We start from the raw sequence: 20,871 nt of genomic DNA, 5'->3' as shown, positions 1-20,871 counted from the left end.
AGCGAGCTCATAATAACAATGACTGTTTAATTTGAATATTTCATTTCAGTCTAATGTCTAAAGTTTATGCTTAAATTAAACAGGAGAATAAGAAGTGGTAGGTAAGAATCCTCGAACAAACAGAAACAGACCCGATATGTAATAACTCGTTACGGAAATGGGCCCGAAGAGGTAATAAGGCACCGTAACGTACTGAGTGACAATCGCTGTTATTATCAGCTCGCTAGCAGCACATTCAAATAATGTATTTTGTCTTATCTCGGAAAAATCACGGCAGATTTTAAAGCGTTCGTATTCGTTTACTCATTCAAAATAGGCAGTGAAAAAGTTGCAACGTCGCAAATTGAGGTATGGATGTTTTTTATCTCACTTTTGGTGATGAGAAAATGTGTAACTGCGCATGCGTTAGAGTGTATTATTAGCGGCAGTGATCTTCCGCCATCAAGTCGAGACGATACTCTTGAAGGCGCTCTGAGCAACTATACCACCTCGGAGGTATTGCACAGTATCAGACGGAATTGAAGGCGCACTGACGTACGTAAATTCACTGACATTAGTAGAGTGCATTGCGTTAGAGAGCATTATACTTCAGAAACTTTCACAAAATTCACGAGGTGGGCAGAACGAGTCTGAAGACACATTACGTTGAATAATTCCAAAATATTATGCTTCAAATTTCAGACACTTTCACAATCTTAAATTTCACAACACAATCTTTAACGAGGCGGATGGCTTATGGAATTATGGATGGAGATGGACGAAAGATGAAAAAAACAATGGAGTAAGCGAGACGCGAGAAGCAAATACGGGAGAGTAGTGTCATCTGAATCTGAATCGTGGCTGTACCTACAGAAAACGAACATTGATCTTATTAGGCCAGAAGAGGGCCAGAGAGGCCAAAACTCATGAACCAATCAGAGAGGGGCAAAAGGATGGCAATACCCTCCAGTACCTAGGTCAAAGACACATAACCTAGATGTAGGCAAATTCTACTATGATCTCCGAATAAGGTTGTCATCGGTGGAAAAGTTTTCGTAAAACAGAACGCGAATCTTGAACTTTCAGAAGTAATTATAGGATAACTATAAACCGCATAGCGAAGAGAGTTTTAGGACTGTTATTTATTTCTTACGCTATTTCACATTTAATCGTATTCACAGAGATATAATGAGGTAATCAAAAAAAAAAAAAAAAAACTGAAAATGGCGTTCCGTGCATCGATGAGTTGGTGCGCCATTCGACCGCTTGAGCGCCTTACTATACTAGAGCTCGAGTGGCAGGTCGAAAACAAAAAGCGCCGCCTATCGGCTGAGCGCTTAATATGAGGACTAATGATCAAATCAATCGTGATAACAGATGTAATTCCATTAATTTGAGTTTTTTTGGCCCGTATACGCAGTATACCGCCTTTGCGATCGTTTCGACCCCCCACTCAATACAATAACCGAGTCCCTTAGTTCCATACCGAAAAGTGACTACCGCGAACTTCTGAGATTTTCCAAAGCGTGTAAAAAGTTTATTTATCCGTCAATAATTATGATTTAAAGTTGTTTCTCATTCTGTGGCCCTCTTGTTTATGTGCAGTGAATATCAAGAGTCTACGTTACCTGGTTTTTTTAAAAAAAAACCTAAGAATGCGACGCGCTGATTTAAAATATGCATATACAAGCAGAAGCAAGCGAACTGATTCGAGGATGGCTTACCGGTTCGGCACTCCTTGAATGAGACTTGCACTCACTCCGTTTTGTTCAAAACGTTGCTTTGGCAGATCTCCACAACCCTGTTATCCTTTTCAAAATTTGGTAGCACTGATCTGATACCCACGGCCGTAAGTGATAGCCGTAAGTGCAATCTGTGATGAGCCTCGAGACTCATTAGACCATTTGCTAAACGTGGTTCATACAGGAAGCTATTTGCACTTAAAAAAATCAACCTGCCCCTCTCTTCCCCGCGCGGCTGGCCCCTGCGTCGGCGACAATGGCCTGCGAGAAAAAAACGGCCGCCGCGCGCCGAGAACCCGACCCTATTAATTACGCTTCATTAACCATTTCACCGTCACGCTAGGATTCGTCCAATTTTCAAAAAAATTGTTTCGCGTGTACTTAGCAATTTTTTTCTTACTCTCTGTTAAAACACGAATTTAAAGAGGTCTCATTCATAAAAATCGGCCGAATAGAAGAGAAGTTACAGTGTTCGAAATCTGAAGAAATCAACAAAACCTCGAATTCTCCAAACAAAAAATAAAATGAAGGGGGAAAAAAGAAATGTATAAATTACAATTAGATAAAGTTTACCTCAGAATTTGACAAGCAATTCCATTATATAACTGAGAAAAAATTGGGAGTAATTACAAAAAAATTCGCCTCTTGCAAGGGGCTTCCTTGTAAGAATTTTGACCTGAAAACAAGGGTCGAATACCAACAGTACTCCATACAATACACAGTGGGCCTCAACGAGTTAAACATGTTTTATATATCCAAATCGAAAATTTTCTATATTTTTAACCACAGTGTCTCTTGAGTCGTTTAAGCTAAAAAAAAAAAAAAAAAAAAAAAAAAAAAAAAAAAAAAAAAAAAATCCGTCGAGATTCGGGAACGTAAAGGTGCTTTAAAAGTATTCTGGGGCTACAATAGCTAAATCACCGGTAGTAAATCCCGTTATATTATTAAAAATAAATTGACTCCATAGCTTCATGCCTTAGTTTCTTAAATACGATTATTTTAAGCACTCAAACATTTATACCACCAGTTTTAGCCATGAGGTGATTTCCTGAGAGCCAATAATATCACGAATTTCTCATAGAACCCTTCAAAAATGACTTGCTTTTTGGGCAGCCGATTCGGCTATCGAACCGGGGTTTAAAGAGAAGCTGATAATGACACAAACCTTTGCTCTGAGAAAAATTTTGAGATAGACATGGATTCTGTTCAGCATATCGATGCATGAGCATTTTCACACGTAGAATCCAATTTTCACGTCAGGGAGTGAACATATTTTGACTTTTTCGATTTTATACAGAAATTTGATGGTTGTAATTGTTTACAACAATTACTTGTAATTGTTTCTTGAAAAATAAAGACACTCAAAATGACTATAGCATATTCACTTTAACATATGTGCACTCACGAAATTGATTCGTAAATTCAACGAGTGGGTACATCGACCTGGTATATCAAGTTTCTGCGATATTTTACGGCAAACCGGTAAATTTTCGGAATGTAGATTTCTCACTGTTAATTCATGAATGAATAAAACATAGACATGGTTGAACTGCTTTCCATGAAGAGACGTTTAAAGTAACAAAATCAAGACATATTTAAAGCAATTGCATTTATATCGAGTCAAATTCTTTTCATTAATATATCGGGATTTATACTACCGATGATTTGGGTATTTTAGCCCCAAAATACCTTTAAATCGACTTTATCTTCTAGGAGTTCAACAGAATTTTTCCTTTCTTCGCTTAAATTATTCCGCAGCACTTTTCTTCAAGAATCTGATAAGATTTTGCTTCAAGCAGATCAAAAAACTTAAATTCGTTCGAATAGCTTTCTACATTCACAATATACGGTCTCGTCAAAGTGCGTCGTTGAAGTGTTGGATCGTATGAATTCTCTTGTTGTGCTACTTGTCTACTTTGAAAGCTCTGTAAATGAAAACTGAAGGGGTTGATATGTGCGAGTTAATGACGCGCCTTATCAACACATTGTGTTGGAGTTCACTGCTTGTTTTTTTTTTTTTTTTTTTTTTTTTTTAAATGAAAATTTGTAAAAAAGTATGCGAGCATGTAAAAGAAACCTATTGAGTATCCTATTTTCAGCGATCGTCAAAAATCACACGACTTCGGGAAATTTACATGGAGTCTCTCAACAACGCACCGGTGACTCGTTTCCAGCTCCCATGTCTAGTTCGTTGAATTAACGTAAGAAAGAAGAGTCAGAGGATGAGGTAAACTGAAAAATAAGTCATACGAACTACGCAAACTAAGCTTTAAAAAGTGCCTGTTGGATATTCCTGATTTGCTAAACGTCATTTCTGTGCGTACCCACCTACCTACCTACCAAAAGTCGATACCGTTGAATGTACCTTTTTTGTGCGACAAACCCCTTTCATGTTCCAACGAGGCTACGAAGTCTCATCGCGTGAAGAAGTTGTCAGATAAAACGTTCGTACACGGAAAAAAAAGGTTGTCTCGTGCAGCCATGAAGATGGTCGATTCGACCATCTTCGAAAGCTGAAAACCGCGCCAACCAAATTGTTGGCTAGATCGACAACCAGCAGGTAGTGACGCTGCCATCATGCCGCGCGGCTGGGCCAGCCCTGCGGAGATGGTTAGATCAACCCGAGCGCTCGGCCGCAGCGCTCAGCAATTATGTCAAAGTGACCCATTTTGAGGGCTACCATGCCCGCTTAGTTTTGCCAAAATGGACAGCGGTCATTGCTACAATTTTTCGGGGCTTTTAATGGAAAATAGGGGGCCAGGAGCCCCATAAAATAAATATCTGAAAACGCTAAATTGTAAAAATGAAAAATATGAAATTTGTTGATTTACTCAACTTATTTTACTACGATAGAATTTTTTCAACCCATTATTTGGGATTGAACCTGGACCTACCTAATCCTAACCTAACACCCTAACGATTGAGCTATGACGACCGATGATGAAGGAGCACAAAAAATCTATATTTAACCGTCAACGTCGATCTGCTTGAGTTTGATAACTGAATTCGAATCTAGATTTGTATTTGTGATCATTTGTTTCATTTCTTTAAATCGTACAGCCTGTTTTTTTCTTTATTATACTTTTTATTTCTACTACACACGCTACAAAAAAAAATATGATCGGATTTACCAGTGTTTGGTTATTATTAACCATGCTGTCTTCTTGCTTTTTTTCCAATGAAGCTGCGCAGTTTAGTTAGTTACCAATATACCAGTATTGTAAATTACACGATACGGCTGACACCATGCTAGTGTGGCGTTTCCGACTGCGTAGTATGGTAATTTCAAGCTTCCCGAATTCCAGATGCTCCGACGAACTTTATGGATTCTAACATCCACTCAACATATATTTTTAAATATTAACTCAAATTATCAGAAACAAATTTGATATGAAAGTAGTAGATATTTTACTTACTTTTTGATTAAAAATTCCGGTACACATACAATTACTGGCAGTTAAAGCAAATTTGACGAGAAATAGCAGATAATTGCTTCACCGATTTCAAGTAAATGATACCAAAACGAAACTTGTTTTTACCGTCAAAGAATCATTTACAGACTAAATCAGTTTCACAAAAAGTTTGATTTCATAATAAGTAGATAGATAGTTCAAAATATACCTAAAAAAATAAACTACACGCAGTACCAATTGCCACAGTTCACGGTGGGACAGAAACTGTCAAATTTTGATTAAAGCTTATATTCAACAAATATCCCAGGAAAATTTTACTCTGCATCAGAGTATTTTGATTCTCTAAAATTTTAACACAAATAGATATACGAACGAAGTATTCAATAATCACTGGTCTATCATTTTCAAGGGACTTCCGTATCTTCCCGCTTTCGCAATGACTTTATACAGAACCGACACTCACTAAATAACAGAACAATTTTGCGAAACGCCCTTCAAGTTTTCAGAATTCACACATTTTGTTAGCCAGATTCATCGCAGCAACTCTTATAACCTCCAAAAAGTGGTCGATACAGGTAACTAGGAAATCTCGGAAAATATGCGTGGAAAGTTAAAACAGATAGATTTAAAGAGAAGACGGTAGCTGTAGAAACGATTCGAACACGAATTTGGGCAAATTACGCGTAAATTCACATGGATTAATATAGATAAATAAAGCCAAGCGCACAGACTCCGAACAACAACGTGATGAACTCGTAACTGAGTGACAAAGGAAAAATGGCGGACCGCAGCTTAGCCAGGCGGGAACTCTCACCGCGCTGACAGTACCTGATGGTTGGGTCGCCTTTGTGATGGCCAGTTCAGCTTTGTCAAGATGGTTAATCCGTCCATCTCAGCCACAGTGACATCCGCCGTAAGATTCTTGCTGGCTTGGCCTACATGTGAGGGTATGATAACATACATTGCTGGTTGCACCACTAAAAGATGCAACAGTCGGATTTAATTTAGGCGTATAGGTAAATTGGATTCGTGCTTGGTCACATCGGTCAACGTGGCTGGTGAATCCAACTATTTTTGTTGGTTCTCACGGCTTTTTACTTTTCAACCATACCGCATTAGCTGTTAGAGACAACCTATTTTTTTCCGTGTATCCAACTGACACTACTTATGTGCCTTTTCTATCGGCTTTCCTTCAAAAGTGTAAATATTTGCAAAAAAGTAAACCAAAATTCACCGGAAAAAATAAGATATTTCCGACCAGTATAAAAGAAAAATTAGAGGAGAAAATAATTCCGGCTACTTTATTCAAGTGAGCTTGAGTAATTACTACGAGTCTCATTTGCTTGAACATTGTCTGTGATCATCACAATCCTGGGTAACCCTGGGGAGAGAAAGGAAGCTGGTGACTCAAAAGAATAAAAAAAAAAGTATGTTGCGGAATCATATTTTGAGTTAAGTGGCAACCCGTGGCGGGAAGAAGATAATTGCAGGTTAAGTAATTAACTTTTCCAGTTGTAATTTATTCTAACCTTGTTGCCAGATCGTATGGAACCTGTGCGAGAGAGATAAGGGGCAATCGCAGCGATTCGGCACCTCCGCCTGTTTCCACTCTACCGCCTCGAATCTGACATTTGTCTTCGCTTAAAATATTACATTTTCCTAGCGTTTCTACTCGTATTATCTCGTTCTTAGATAACTTCGCAGTGAGTGCTTATCTGCACTTTTTTACCCTCAAAGGCGGTTCATTCTTTAATTTCATTTTGATTCATTCATTAGTTTTGACGTTTCGAATTCCTTTATGAGTACTTGCCTTTGAAATGCTTCCTCCTCCTCTTTAATCAAATACCGTGCCCTACAGAGACCTCGAAGACGTTATTTCCTTCTACCTCCAAGTTTTTCTAGCTGGGCTATACCATGCAGGTTGCAGGCACATTGAAATTTGCATAGTGTTATACTGGGTAAGGATCCAATATCGGTTTTGAGGGACTCGTATTGAGGGACCATTGTATTGAAACCTCAAAAATAATGCTTAGCGACCAGAGAGAAACTACCTTTACTATACTAATGCCATTTTTTTAGCTCAGCAGAATACCTTTTACCGTGGTTATTTCTGATATGAAGAGACACAAATTTTGTTAAGATTAATTATAATGGAGAAAGCGCCTCGGTTTCATGAATGAAATCAAACTTGTACATACACTAATTGACAAACACTAATTGAGGGGCTTGGAAGACGAGGCAGATAAGTGCAGTTTTTATTATTTCGAAAAAAAAGAGTTTAAAGTTCTGCATTTTTCTCATACCTCTAGCGTACTACCTTCAAAATTTACAAGTGTAGGTCTCTCACCTTTATGAACGTCTTCTGAAAATTTCAGCTCAGTTGAGTCAAATTGAGGCCAGCACTTGGGTTTATAGTGGCGGTAGGTCGCACTTATACCGCGTCTCCTTTAAACGATAAGTGCACTTATCCCATTCGCTGTTTTAACCGCGTCAAATTACTTCCTGGCAAAATAGCTTGTTCCGATAGACCTTACGTTTAACCGCCAAAAAACACGCACAACTCAATTTTGATCAAAGTCATGATTCTGAGCACACGGGTTTACTTTTAATTTCATCCTCCCTTTTTCAACATGGAAAAACACGAAATGGTCTGGATTTCCGTTTCCCCTTCGCCTTTCCTTCCTATTTTTATCTACTGTGCTTTTAGTGAGATCTAGTCGTTTTCATGTACCTCTCTCACCTGTTGAAATACAAGCATAACGAGCTATGGCACGCAGCTGCGGCGGCTGGGCTCTATAATCTCGAGTCTCGAATTTCTAAAACTGCACTTATGCGCCTTGTCTCCCAAGCCCCTCAATTATACTATACATTTTAGAATAAAAAACCTCTTTCCCTATCTCAACCGTAAAAACACTTATCTGCGTGGAAAATTTTTTAGCACATACGTTGTTTTTTAAACGAGCCAGAAATCGTAGTTCCCTACTGCAAAATGCAGTCCAATTTATATCGTGATAGAATTGAATTTATTCAATCAGAATCAGCCTGATGACATTCTGCGTTGCCTAATTTCCCTCCACATTTCATTTCCTTAACAAAAAACGGAACAACAGTTTAACTTGCGATTTTGCGAGAAGATTTTTTATAATCTAGAAGACACTGATTTTGTAATGAAATTGTCATTTCATTAAACTTCCTGCAAAAAAAAAACAAAAAAAAAAAAAAAATTCTTTGAAACTCAATTAAAAAAAATGTAGCGTTACGTGAATGTTTAATGTAATCAATTTCTTTGTTGGTGTTAATTTTTATCACACAAGAGGGAGATATAATTTTTTTAATCAAAGTAATTCATGGCTCAATGTTATGGCTTTGTTATGAGGCTTAGTTTCGTCCTGGACCCATTGTCAGCCTTCTTGAAGCCCTGCACCGAAAAATAGGGTGCTTTAGTAACATTTCAAAAGTTAAAAAAATGAACGACAGCTCTTGGATATTGTCATTAACACCAGAGTGTTACGAAAGCTCTTGGATGTTGTCATTAACACTCTGGACTCCGGTGTTATAGTAAAATCCTAGGATGTTCTTTTATATTCTAAAATGTTACTTTAACACCAGAGTGTTACGAAAGCACTTGAATGTTGTCATTAACACCAGAGTGTTAATTACAACATCCAAGAGTTGTCGCACATTTTTTAACACATTTTTTCTTCGGTATGGGTGCAGAAAGGGTACTTCTTGGTTGTGATCTCCGTTAGTATTTCCTCCACTATATATTTAAAGCAAATCCATGGAATTTGTTGAAACTTGTACTGAATTTTCTTGATGATTTTTCAATGCTGAAAACTAAAAATTGCAGCTAATTCGCCGGATAGTTAATTCCCCCTCTAAAATATAATTTAGCAGTGGAGATTCTGCAACACCGCAACCCAAAAATGCCCTTTCTGTACCCAACGCCTCAATTTTTGCAAAAGCCATTACTTATCTGGAACATGTGAAAACTTAATTTTGCCACCTGTCAATCTTTTTTGTAGAAGACACACATTTCCGAAGAAAATTAAGCAGTTTCCGAGATTTAGATTTTCACATTCCGTCCGCAAAAAAGCGATTTTCGAACGCAATGAAAGATAAATTTTGGTCTGATGCATTACTATTCTGAACATATCTCAGCACACATATCAAACATGGACTCGATTTATCGTGGAAACAACGGATAATAACCGACTCAGTACTGTAAATGTGGACGAAAGCAAATCTGAAATCATACGCCTGATTTTGTTTCCGCAAACAAGCGCGCAATCTAATTGAGTGTGAACGACCTCCATCGTAAAAGCACACACCGGCAAAACCAGTGATGCCAATTCACAAGCGTCGAGAAAATATTCTCGAAATTCGAAAGTTTGTAAAATTTCCATCCGAAATAGAAAGTATTCCCTCTCATTTAGAAAGAGAGATAAATTAGGCAACGTAAAATGTAGTTAGGCTGATTTTGATTAGTGTCGTACACTTATTGTTTTAAAGGACAGACCTAAATTCAGCCAAAATCTCCCAGAAAACATTTTATACAGCGAAGATTTCCAGCTTTTTCCGCGTCGTCTCTCGTACTTTTTTTTCCTCGAAAAGAAACACAATCCTCAATCTGAGCAACATCCTATCTGTTTGATACCCACTTTTAAAAAGTTAACGATCCTAGCAAAACATCCGGAGTAAATCAGTAACAGGTTCAAGAGAGGGCCATGGTGGCATAGTTCCCTCCCTGCTTGAGAAAAAAATCGAAAAAGAAGACATACTTTACACTTTCTTAGACTTTCGGATGAGCATGAGCAAATTCATCTGTGTCGTGCAAGATGTAGCCAAGTGGACCACTGGACCAGTGAGAGAAGGATGTGGTCGGAAAGCAAAAATTTGTAAGACCGGCACGGAAAAAAAAGACGTAGGGGTTAAGTCCCAACTGTTGGATGATACGGATATTTCCAATTAACTGTGGTAATACCCCGATTAATGGTGGCGATACCCCGATTAATTAGGTTACTAACCCATTTGTTGCGGTACTACCCCAACTTGAGTTGCGATATTGCCAAAATTAATTAGAAATGTCCGTATCATCGCCATCAAATTTCCGTGGGAAAAACCTCAAGAGAAGGATTACCTGGACGACCACCTAAGAGATTGACAAAAAGCTGGCTTTCTTAGATCTCCTGATGATGATTCAATATTTTATTGCGATTTTTTTATGAATTGACGAATCCTGTATTTTTAACTATTTTTGGATCTAATAATATTCATACACTGAGAAAAAAGGTGATGACACAAGCATGATGATTCGCTTGAATTTGCCGCCAAGAATTTTTTTTATCTTGATTTAAGCTGAATTTTTCTTGATACAAGAAAAACAGTGCTTGGGTTAAGCGAAAAAGTAGTTAATATGAAGCAGCAAAATTCTTAAATAAAAAAACAATACTTCTTGGCGGCAAATTTAAGATTTTTTTTTCAGTGTATGATTTAATGCGCTCGATACTGAATGGCTTGACAAACAGAGTTGTGCCCTGGTCGTTCATAGAAGAAGAAGAGGAAGAAGAAGAAGAAGAGGAAGAATATAAGAGAGAAAGCATAATAAATGTAAATATATCCCTGGTAAAAATGGCAAGTGCTCAGATCAGTAGCACTTGCCTTTGGAACAGACCTAAACACTGATGTAAGTGCTGCCGGGCGCTGATCTGCTACGTCAGTGTTAGGTCTGTTCCAAAGGCAAGTGCCTCTGATGTAAGTGGCACTGACCTAAGTGTCTCCGACGTAAGCGGTGTGGAAACTCCCAGAAATACTGTAGAGGCAAAAATTTAGTTAATTACCGATCCGCCAGGTACGTTAATTCACTATTTGACGACCAGGGAGGGCTACTGTGAGTTTTCCATCACAAGTAATCATCACAATCTTCAGTGGACAACGCTCGTTCCCATGCGGTCTCCAATCTAAGTACTAACTACGCCCGACGTAGCTTATCTTCGGTGATCGACCTAGCGACTGAACCACTACACTACCTGCGCGTGTAAGTGCTAGGGGCGTAATTATGTCATTTCAGGGCCCCCATTGGAGTAATTTTGACAGCAAATGATGATTTTGTCTTTGAATTTGAATCCGATACTTAATTTTTTTATTATTCTTTTTCAATCAATCAACATGAAAATGAAGTTTTATATGTTATGTTTTTTTTTGAAAAAAAAAAAAAAAAATGGAATGCATTAAAATTCAAAATTATAGCTGAGGATGTAAAAAAAATAATCAAAGTTGAAATGATACAAAAAATATAAATTAGCAGATACAAAAATTGAAAGTACTTAAAGGAGTAAAAAAGTTGGAAAATAATTAAAAATAAATTGGGAAAATTTTAAAAAAATTAAGACTGGAACATTTTAAAAAGAGTTAAAACTGAAAAAAATTTAAACCAAATTTAATTTTTTTTTTTTTACTCTTAAGTTAAAAAAATAATAATGCTTAAATAACTACATCTAAATACATATTATAGCGGTGATAATATTTTTACCGATCTCATTTTTTTGTGTTTTAATTATTTAAGTGCCATCATAAACGAAGAAGGTTAAACAAATTTTTCAAGAGTGTGGCTACCTAAACAAGTTTTCCTTCCCTCTTAGAAAATCCCCCTCATAAAAAATATGCCTCTCCGTAAGATAAAGTTTGTGGTCCCCGTATCCCAAGGAATATTCCCCCACGAAAATAAAATAAGGTGGGGGAAGAGAAAGCCATCTCTACTTTTTGGGAGTGAGTGCGGTTCGATTAAGACTGATATCAGAGACTTACCCTCTGAACCAAGTCCTGACCTCAGTCCCGCTTACCTCAAAGATATCTCTGCACTTAGGTAAGTCTTCCTCCCAACGTCAGTGCCTCTTACCTCAGTGCTTACTTCTTGGGTCAGTGCTTTAACACTTACGTCAGAGAAAACTGAACTGGCCTCAGAGCAAATTGCACTGACCTCAGTGGAAAATTCACTGACCTAACACTTGCCATTTTTACCAGGGTATTAAATCAGAAAATACCCGACGGGATAATGCGTCGTCTCCCGCACGAAGGAACGTAACTCCAATCCAATGTTGCCAAATTGACTCCAACAATTGGTTTATTTTACAAAAATGTAAGTGTGTAATTTACATCCAAATTTGTCTGATTTTTGCATGAAATCGGAAGAAAAATCAGTGAAATTTTCAGTTAAAAATGCCCAATACTTTTCTGGTTAAAATGCAATTTACGAAAGGAAATTTGGCAACATTGAAATGTAGTTACGTTCTTTCGTGAGGAAAACGACGAATGTAGGCAAGATACCTTTTCGTGTTGCTTTAATACTTCATATATTGCAAGCGCTTTTTGGCTTACAAAGCCATCTTCTGGCACTTCCGAAAAAACCACAAAAAACAAAAAATGTATAATGCCTACATTCCCGTCAGGTATTTTCTTATTTAAAATATTTCCTTGGATACCTCCATTACCAATATGCTTAAATAATAAAGTATTGCCTGCATTAAAAAGCATAATGTAGTAGCTCTACGGCAAAACCATGGTGAAAAACCCGGGAACAAAATTTTAGTCATTTTTTCCTTCAGAAAAAACATTGCTTAGTAAATCTCAACTGTCTTTTCATACGCTATTCACTGTCCAATTACTCTGCATCTCCAAAACGAACATTCTTAAAGAATCAACGAATGGAAGCAAAATTCGTCAATTTTCACCGACAAAATTTAAGTTTAGGAGCTTAGTTTCCAAAAAATTAAAATCTGTAGGAGATTGTGGAATTTTATTGGAAAAGGGCGTCCAAATCCCTCCACTACCCGTAGAGAGGAAAGTATCTAACATGGCCCCTTCCTCAAGCATTCTCCCGATCCGCCACTAAATTAATGGAGCAATTTGACTTAACTGCGTCCAATTGTCAACAAGGGTGGAGCACAGGTCAAACTCATCTCATACATGAACCGCAACCAGCTCGGTGACCCTAGAAGGCGCGCAAGGCCCATTAGGCAAATTCATCCCCGAGCGAAAATTACCAGTGTGTGTCCCACCGTTCTACATCATTTTTGGGCATTCGCTTCGTCACAGACCGATAACGATAACTAGGGGAGCATGACAGCTTTCTACCTACATTCAGTTCAGCCGACCCGGAAGAATCCTCACTGTGTCCTCTGTAGCCCGATTAAAGCAGCTTGGAATCCGTGATGCGAAATTTCACCGTCTCGTCCAAAGTCACAACTCACCCAACTGCCCCAATCATCGTGTCTCACATGGAAAATATTACCTAGTCATAATTATTTTTACAAACATAGAGACCGTTAAAGATATTCTTGAAAATATTCTGGAAGTTGCAAATGAAAATAACTAAGGGGCTCCGCTCCCTGCCCGCCACGCGGCGCCACCCCCGGGGCGCCGCGCGCCTCCAAAGGCCGCTTCGCGGCCAGCGAAATCGCCAAAAGCGCCCGGACGAACAAATTTAAATTGCATTAAGTAAATTAAGAATTTCAAAAAAGATACCTCATCAGCAACTTGAAGCAAAAAAATCGGAAGAATTAAACTGAAATCGACTACAACCCTCAACCTACTAAGAAAACTCAAACGAAAAAAAACAATAATAATAAAAGGTGAAAAATGAGAAATCAGCATTATAAAGAATTTAAAAAAAAGAAACCTCTATCAATAACTAATTGTGAAATAATGAAAAACATAGGATACAAGCGAACTATGAAGGGAACTATGAACTATAGAGAAACAAAGGACGGAAACTTGAGTCAACAACAACGCAAAGGGAAACAGCAGCGTGCAATGATCTGAGCTTTTGAGAGCAAGCCATAGAGAAAAACAAGCAGTTCCAACGCCAAAGCGTTGGAGGGCGCTTCTTTAACACTGCACATTATTAAGAGTTTATATACCCGAAGACTGACGAAGATTGAAATAAAAAAGTGAAACTTTTCCCACTAAACTCTTCAGAACTTCAGTACGAGAGGATCCAGAAACTTCTATGAGCACTGAGTGATAAGCCTAAATAGGTGGTGCATGGTAACATAAACAGGAGGACTCAATCGTCGGTTTAGTTCACTAGACCCTCTGCCAGGGAGCGCTGATGTTACCACTAACTGGAGTTGGGGGTCCTTATCAAAGACATAAAGACGGAGTGCTCGTATCTAAAAGCACGGGGAAAAAGTGAAGCCTGGTTTGGCGCTGGGTGCTATTATAATACACCTACTTTTGCTCGGTAACAGGCAGTAATCTCAGATAAAGTTAGTTTTTCTTCTGCTCATGGTGGTTCTGCAGGTTCAAACAGGCCGTTACAGTTCTAGATGACCGTTACTCCCAAATGAAATTAATCGGTCGACGACGGACCAAAGCTAACCTAAAGTTAAAAAAATATGAGTGGGTAAGTGAATTTGGGCAAAAATCAACCTAGAATACTTTGTTTCCGCAATTTCATTTAGTTCCCGCCCTACATTTGAATTTCAAACTTGTCCCGATTTCGCCGCCTTTAGCCAATAGTAGAGGTGGTTGAAAAGAAGCTTCATTTTTTGCTTTTAGCCCTCCGTCTTTATGTCTATGGTCCTTATTTATCCTCTTGGTCCATGACTTTACCTTAAACCTTCAACCCAAAGCCACAAACAGCTGACGCTTGACGATGCTGCGCCAAGAAAATCACAAAATAGCACAGTAATACGTCACTAAAATGAAGAGATCACGTATAATTATTTCAAATTCGATCTGAATGTACTGCCTCGGGTATACGCATTTAAGCTCAACGAGGCCCTAAAATAATTTAACCAGTTAATACGCCCGTGCGCGGATCTTATGTTAAAAGCAAAACATTTCACGAAATTTTTTTACAAATACCAGAGAAGAACAAAATCCAAATTTTACCCCGTGTACCAGAATGGCGTCATTACCCACAAGGCGAAAGGTTATGTGCTATAGTACATGGTACACCCGGAGACCTGAACGGCTGGAAAGGGCGCATCTGGTACCCCGAAGCGCCCAAAAGGAGGTGTTTGCATATCGGGCATCTTGGATTTTTTTGATGACGTAGGTCGGTACGGGCCAGTTTTATCATCGATTTTCTTGGAAATTGTGTAGTTTATAGAAAAAACTCATTCTATAGAAAGTGTTTGAAATTGTATCATGATTTGTTTGAAGCAAAAAAATCGGACGTTACGATTCGTTTCACATATTTCGAATTCCGAATTTTGCTGCCCAGGTTGTACCGACCTACGTCAAGGGGTAAACAAACCTCAAGATACAAATACCTCCTTATTTTCTCTATGAGAGCAAGCAACTGAACTGAATCAGTTCAACTCATTTGGAACTCACATTGGCTCCCCTCCACTGAACCTCTCTCGGCTGGCGCGAGTGTGATTGGTCCACGTGCCTCATGCGTTCGTTTCCCACTTACGGACTTGGAACTCCCCTTGCTCAACCCAGCCCATCGACTGTCTTACTCTCCTGCCTCAGTCCTCACCCCGCCCATCGAGCGTCTTAAAAATGATTTTATTAGAATAGAGAGGATATAATGAAAAATCATATTTTATGCATAAAGCCTTTAAAAAAAGGATGAGCTATTCGTCGGTACGGTACCGACGGATAAATGGCTATTCGTCGGTACCGTACCGATGAATAAATGGCTATTCGTCGGTACCGGTTTCTGTTGCTGCCCCAACTAACAACGATCATAGTGCAGAGAGCTATTCCACCACTAGCGAATCTTCGGTTTCTGTTGCTGCTCCATCTGACGAAAATGTCAGTGCAGAGAGCTTCACGAAGCTAAAATTTAAAAGTAAAGTCATTTCACGAGGGCGACCTAAACTGCCAGCAAGACAACTTTGTTCCTTTAATCGCACCGTTGCCGACCGACAATCTGTGGAAAATCCCCCCGAAAAACGAAAACGAAAGAAAACACCTGCAAATGAAACTAAAGGCCCCACCACCCGAAAAAAGAAGCGTTCTTGATGATTCTTTTTACAGAGTAGTACGTTTCAGTATTATGATGATTCATTTGACAGTGAAGTACATTTCAGTATTATGATTATTTATTTGACAGAGTAGTACATTTCAGTATTATGTGAGAGTATTAAATACATAAATTAAATTTGGAGAATATTTCTTTACAACTCGTGTTGGGTTTTTTTCCATCTTTCACCCAATTTTTAGCTCTTAACTTCCACCAAAATATTATTAAGAAATCATATCTTTAATATAATTTACGTACTAAAATCAAAGTACGGTACCGACGAATAGCTATTTATTCATCGGTACGGTACCGACGAATAGCCATTTATCCGTCGGTACCGTACCGACGAATAGCCACTTCGTTAAAAAAAAAAAAAAAAAAAAAAAAAAAAAAAAAAAAAAAAAAAAAAAAAAAAAAATGCTGGTATCGCATGCTTCGAAGCCGTATCGCTCCTTAGGTTAGGTTAGAAAGATGAAGAGAGGGACAAGAATGCTTTAAATGAATTTTACGATTCTAGAGTCAGATTCAACATTATAACTGTTTGGTTTCACCTACAAAATAATAATCATTAGAAATCCAATCACAGTGACGAACAAAATTAATAATCATTAGAAATCCAATCACAGTGATGAACCCGGGAGCAAAAAGCTCCGCTGAATTCCATTGGCCCCAGCCTCAGAATGAACGCGAGGCAGCGCACCAATCACGAGCCGCGCGCGGGCGCGAAATTCAAAACGTCCAAAACTTAGTCTCCACAGCGCCCGCCAAGTTCAATCTCGCCTAGCGGTGCTCCCGCGAAGTTCAAACTCGCATAGCGGTACTCCCGCCAATTTCTCACACAGCGCTCGCGTCGACCAATCACAGCCAAGCTCGCGGCAACGCTCTCTCACGCGACCGGTATAAATACTGGGACGCTGCGCTCCATGAATTCACTTCTAAGTGATGCGCCGTCCGATCAACACCCAGTCTCCAGATCCAGCCAAGCAGCGAAGCAAGCTAATCAAGACCCAGGAAACCAAGACTCAACCAAGTTCAAGCAGCAGCCAGAAAGGAAACCCGAACCCAAGTCAAGAATCAAGTTCCTCGAGCAAGGTCAAGGAGCGAATTTGGCGAGCAAGCTGAATCAACCCATCTATAGCGATCGGAGCGGCTAATCTCTCAGGGTCATCACGAAATCAACTTTAATATTCCACTTTTGGCAGTCCTATCTAAATTCACCCAGGAAAAATTTCAAGACATCTCTAACTAAATTCACGTTTGTATCAAATCCTCCTACCGGAGAAGCCGATTCATATGAATCCGGAGTAAAAGTAAGTGCAATAGCACAGAGCAGTATTCAAAATTTCAAGTCCTTCTGACTTTCCTGCGCAAAGCAGAAGCCGGCGCATTACGTGCCTGGTGGCCCTTCAGGTCTCCTACCCATGGTAGTAGCCGGCTCACTTTGAGCCTGGTAAAAATAAAAACACCTAGGACAGGATCCTTCTGATCAATAAAAAATAGTCTCTCACTTGAAAACCGCATATATTATTCCATTTTCTCTTTCTTTCGATCCTTTCATTCTTTCTCTCCGTACAATCACCTCCAACCTTTTAGGTCTAGCACATGTTTCTTCACCACTTTTGAGCCGTCATCCCATATTCTTTGGTCCCTCGGAAACTTATCACTTTTTGGCTACACTCATTTTTCTGGTATTTTTTTGACCCGCTCAATCCTTACATTTTTTGGTCCCTCGGGCCGGATTCGAACCTTAACGCACCTAAGCAAGCAAAATGGTAAAGAAACAACGCGGTAGACATTCACCCGAAATAAGTGAAGAGGAGAGAATGGCAGAAGCATTAGAGACTAAGCGAGCCACTATATTTTCTAGGGTACAGGCTATTGAGAAAACGTTCAAAAATGAACTTTCGGACATTAATTGTGAGCAATTCAGACCACTTTTCGATCGCTTAGCAATATTCCAGGAGAAATTCGATGCAATCCAAATGAATTGATAAATCTTAACTCAAAACTTCCGCATGAATCGAGAGTACGAACGGATCAAATTCAGGAAGAATTCGATGAAATCATTCTTGCAGCAGAAGTAACCTTTCTCTCAATTACACCTAAAATCTTGCGTAATTCTACCCCAACCTCTGAGAACACTTCGGCCAAGTCTCAATCATCATCTACGGCGAATGTTAGGCTACCCAAACTTGAGTTGCCCCAGTTTTCAGGCAAATTGGAAGACTGGCGGTCTTTTTACAACCTGTTTAGCGTATCCGTGCATGATGTGAAGGAGTTAGCAAAAGTGAAAAAGTTTCAATACTTGCTCACTTCCTTGAAGGGTGAGGCGCTAGATTTGGTTAAAGGGTTGGATATCACTGATTCCAACTACGATGTAGCATGGCAAATCCTGTGCCAACGTTTTCAATGCGAGCGAAGGCATATATTTCACCACTTTAATGGATTACTCAACCTTCCTGAGATTAAGGACGTTACGCATATTCCGTCGTTCCTCACCAAGTATAGGGAGCACACCCAGGCTCTTGAAGGGCTAAAACATGAACTCTCCGAGTATGCATCCATGTTGACAGCCGTAATTGTCCAGAAAATGTCATTTTATTTTAGAAAGCGCCTCGATGACTTTCGTGGTGCTGAGGTCAAATATCCAACCATCGCAGAAATTGTTGAATTTTTGGAGAAGGAGTGCCTGCAGCTGGACGGCACCTCCGCAAAATCAAGTAACCCAAAATCCACACCCAACCAAACCAAGCAAGTTCACCTATCCAAAACCGAAGATACGAACCAATCTAGCGGCAAATCCTACCCACCTGCGACATGTCCACTTTGTGAAGCTGACCATATACTTTTCCGATGTGATGCCTTTCTTAAAAAATCCATTAGTGACCGCAGGGCAATGGTCAAATCCAAGAAACTATGTTTCAATTGCATGCGAGGTGGACATTCAGTGGCCTCGTGCAAGTCTAAATTTTCTTGTAAATCATGCAAAGGGCGACATAACTCTGTTTTACACGTCGATAAAACTGATGAACCCAAAAATCAAATCCTTATTGCGACGGACACAACCTCCTCAAGCTCCGAACCCATAAAGGCCGTCCACATCTCTGAATCAAAACCATATGAATCTACTTGCATTCTCGGAACCGCAGTTGTCCTAGTGAAAGACAAAAGGGGCAAGTTCCTACCCATGCGCTGTCTCATTGATAGCGGCGCCATGTCAACCTTTCTAACAGCGAAATGTGCTGAGAAGTTAGGGTTGAAAATAAGCAAAAATGCACCAGCCATATCTGGCTTGGGTAACCAAACCATAAATGATGTTAAGGGCACTGTAGAATGCGTAATCAAGTCGCGTTTCGAATCACAACCAGTCTTCACCACTACGGCAACAGTGATGACGAACATAACCTCAAACATGCCTTTGAACCCACTACCCGACTCAATGCGGAGGCCCTTGAAAGGCCTGAAACTAGCCGACCCAGAATGGACAAAACCGAGTCCAATTGACTTGCTCATAGGAGCAGATTTGTATCCGCACATTTACACCGGCCGTAAGATCATTCTAGCTGAAGACTGGCCCGTAGCTCTTGACAGTATCTACGGATGGGTCCTTACGGGAAAATTAACCTACAACGAATCACAGGATCAAATCACCGCCTTACTCACAATAAATAACCGAGACCTGGATGCAGGACTCACCAAGTTGTGGAGGACAGAAGACGTCCCTCACAAGCCGATCCAAAAACCGGACGACAACATCGCCGAGCAAATGTACGTTGAAAAACATTACCGCCAACCTGATGGCAGATACGTGGTGCCTCTACTCATGAAGGAATCTGATGTGGACCTGGGCGAGTCCTACAACTTGGCCCGGTCCAGACTGCTGAAGTTAGAACAACGCTTCCAGCGGGATCCAGAGCTGAAGAAAGCTTACCAGGAGTTTATGAAAGAGTACAAAGACCTAGGGCACATGAGCCTTGTTACCCGCGAGAATATGGGGAAGGCCAAGTATTACATCCCGCATCACGGAGTATGGAACCTTTCAAGTGCAACAACCAAAATGCGCACTGTTTTCGATGCTTCAATGAAGACGACCAGTGGCAAGTCTCTGAACGAGTGCCAATATGCAGGCAAGAAGCTACAATCAGACATCGCCGAAATCCTAACCAGGTTTCGCCTACCCAAATATGCCTTCACCACGGATATCTGCAAAATGTACCGCCAAATACTGATAAGACCAGAGGACAGAGAGTATCAGCACATCTTATGGCGCGACGACCCTTCGCAAGACATCGAGGAATACGAGTTAAACACGGTTACGTACGGCGAGCGAGCATCCTCCTTCCTGTCTCTTAGAACCGTGAATCAACTTGAACAGGATGAAGGACACAAGTACCCAGACGCCTCCCCTATCATCAAAAAGCGAATTTTTGTCGATGACATCTTGGCCGGAGCGGACTCAATCAGTAAGGCCAAAAATTGCGTGAAGCAATTAACTGGGATAGCTGGGGAGTGCAAATTTGAGCTGAAAAAATGGTCCACCAACGAACCCGAGATTCTTGAAGGGTTGCCAAAATCTAGCATCCTAGAAACGCCGTTGAATTTCTCAGACGGGGAAGGAGCCGTCTCCGCCTTGGGCCTCCAGTGGCAACCTGCACCAGATACATTTTCCTACAAATTGGACCGCCTACCCGTAGTTTTTCACAAAACGAGGCATTCTCTCTTTAATATTCCGAATTTTTGACCCGCTCGGATTGATAAC

The 20,871-nt window shown here is 39.8% G+C and overlaps 2 protein-coding genes across 2 annotated transcripts in view; one reads left to right on the top strand and one right to left on the bottom strand.

Annotated features, from left to right (window-relative positions):
- Positions 1–20,871, bottom strand: part of Ccn (cellular communication network factor protein Ccn) — a 470,858-nt gene that overhangs the window by 209,608 nt on the left and 240,379 nt on the right. The window lies entirely within an intron of this gene.
- Positions 18,703–20,853, top strand: LOC140224171 (uncharacterized). Its single transcript, XM_072297618.1, has one exon. The coding sequence runs from the start codon at positions 18,703–18,705 to the stop codon at positions 20,851–20,853; it is 2,151 nt and encodes a 716-aa protein (XP_072153719.1).

The sequence above is a fragment of the Bemisia tabaci genome, chromosome 3 (assembly GCF_918797505.1).
Source record: "Bemisia tabaci chromosome 3, PGI_BMITA_v3".
NCBI lineage: Eukaryota > Metazoa > Arthropoda > Insecta > Hemiptera > Aleyrodidae > Bemisia > Bemisia tabaci.
The sequence above is the reverse complement of the archived record's forward strand: the minus strand, read 5'-3'. Positions and strand labels throughout refer to the sequence as shown.

Excerpts from the sequence above, each read along its gene's own strand:
- LOC140224171 (XM_072297618.1), top strand. The coding sequence starts at position 18,703 with ATGTCATTTTATTTTAGAAAGCGCCTCGATGACTTTCGTGGTGCTGAG.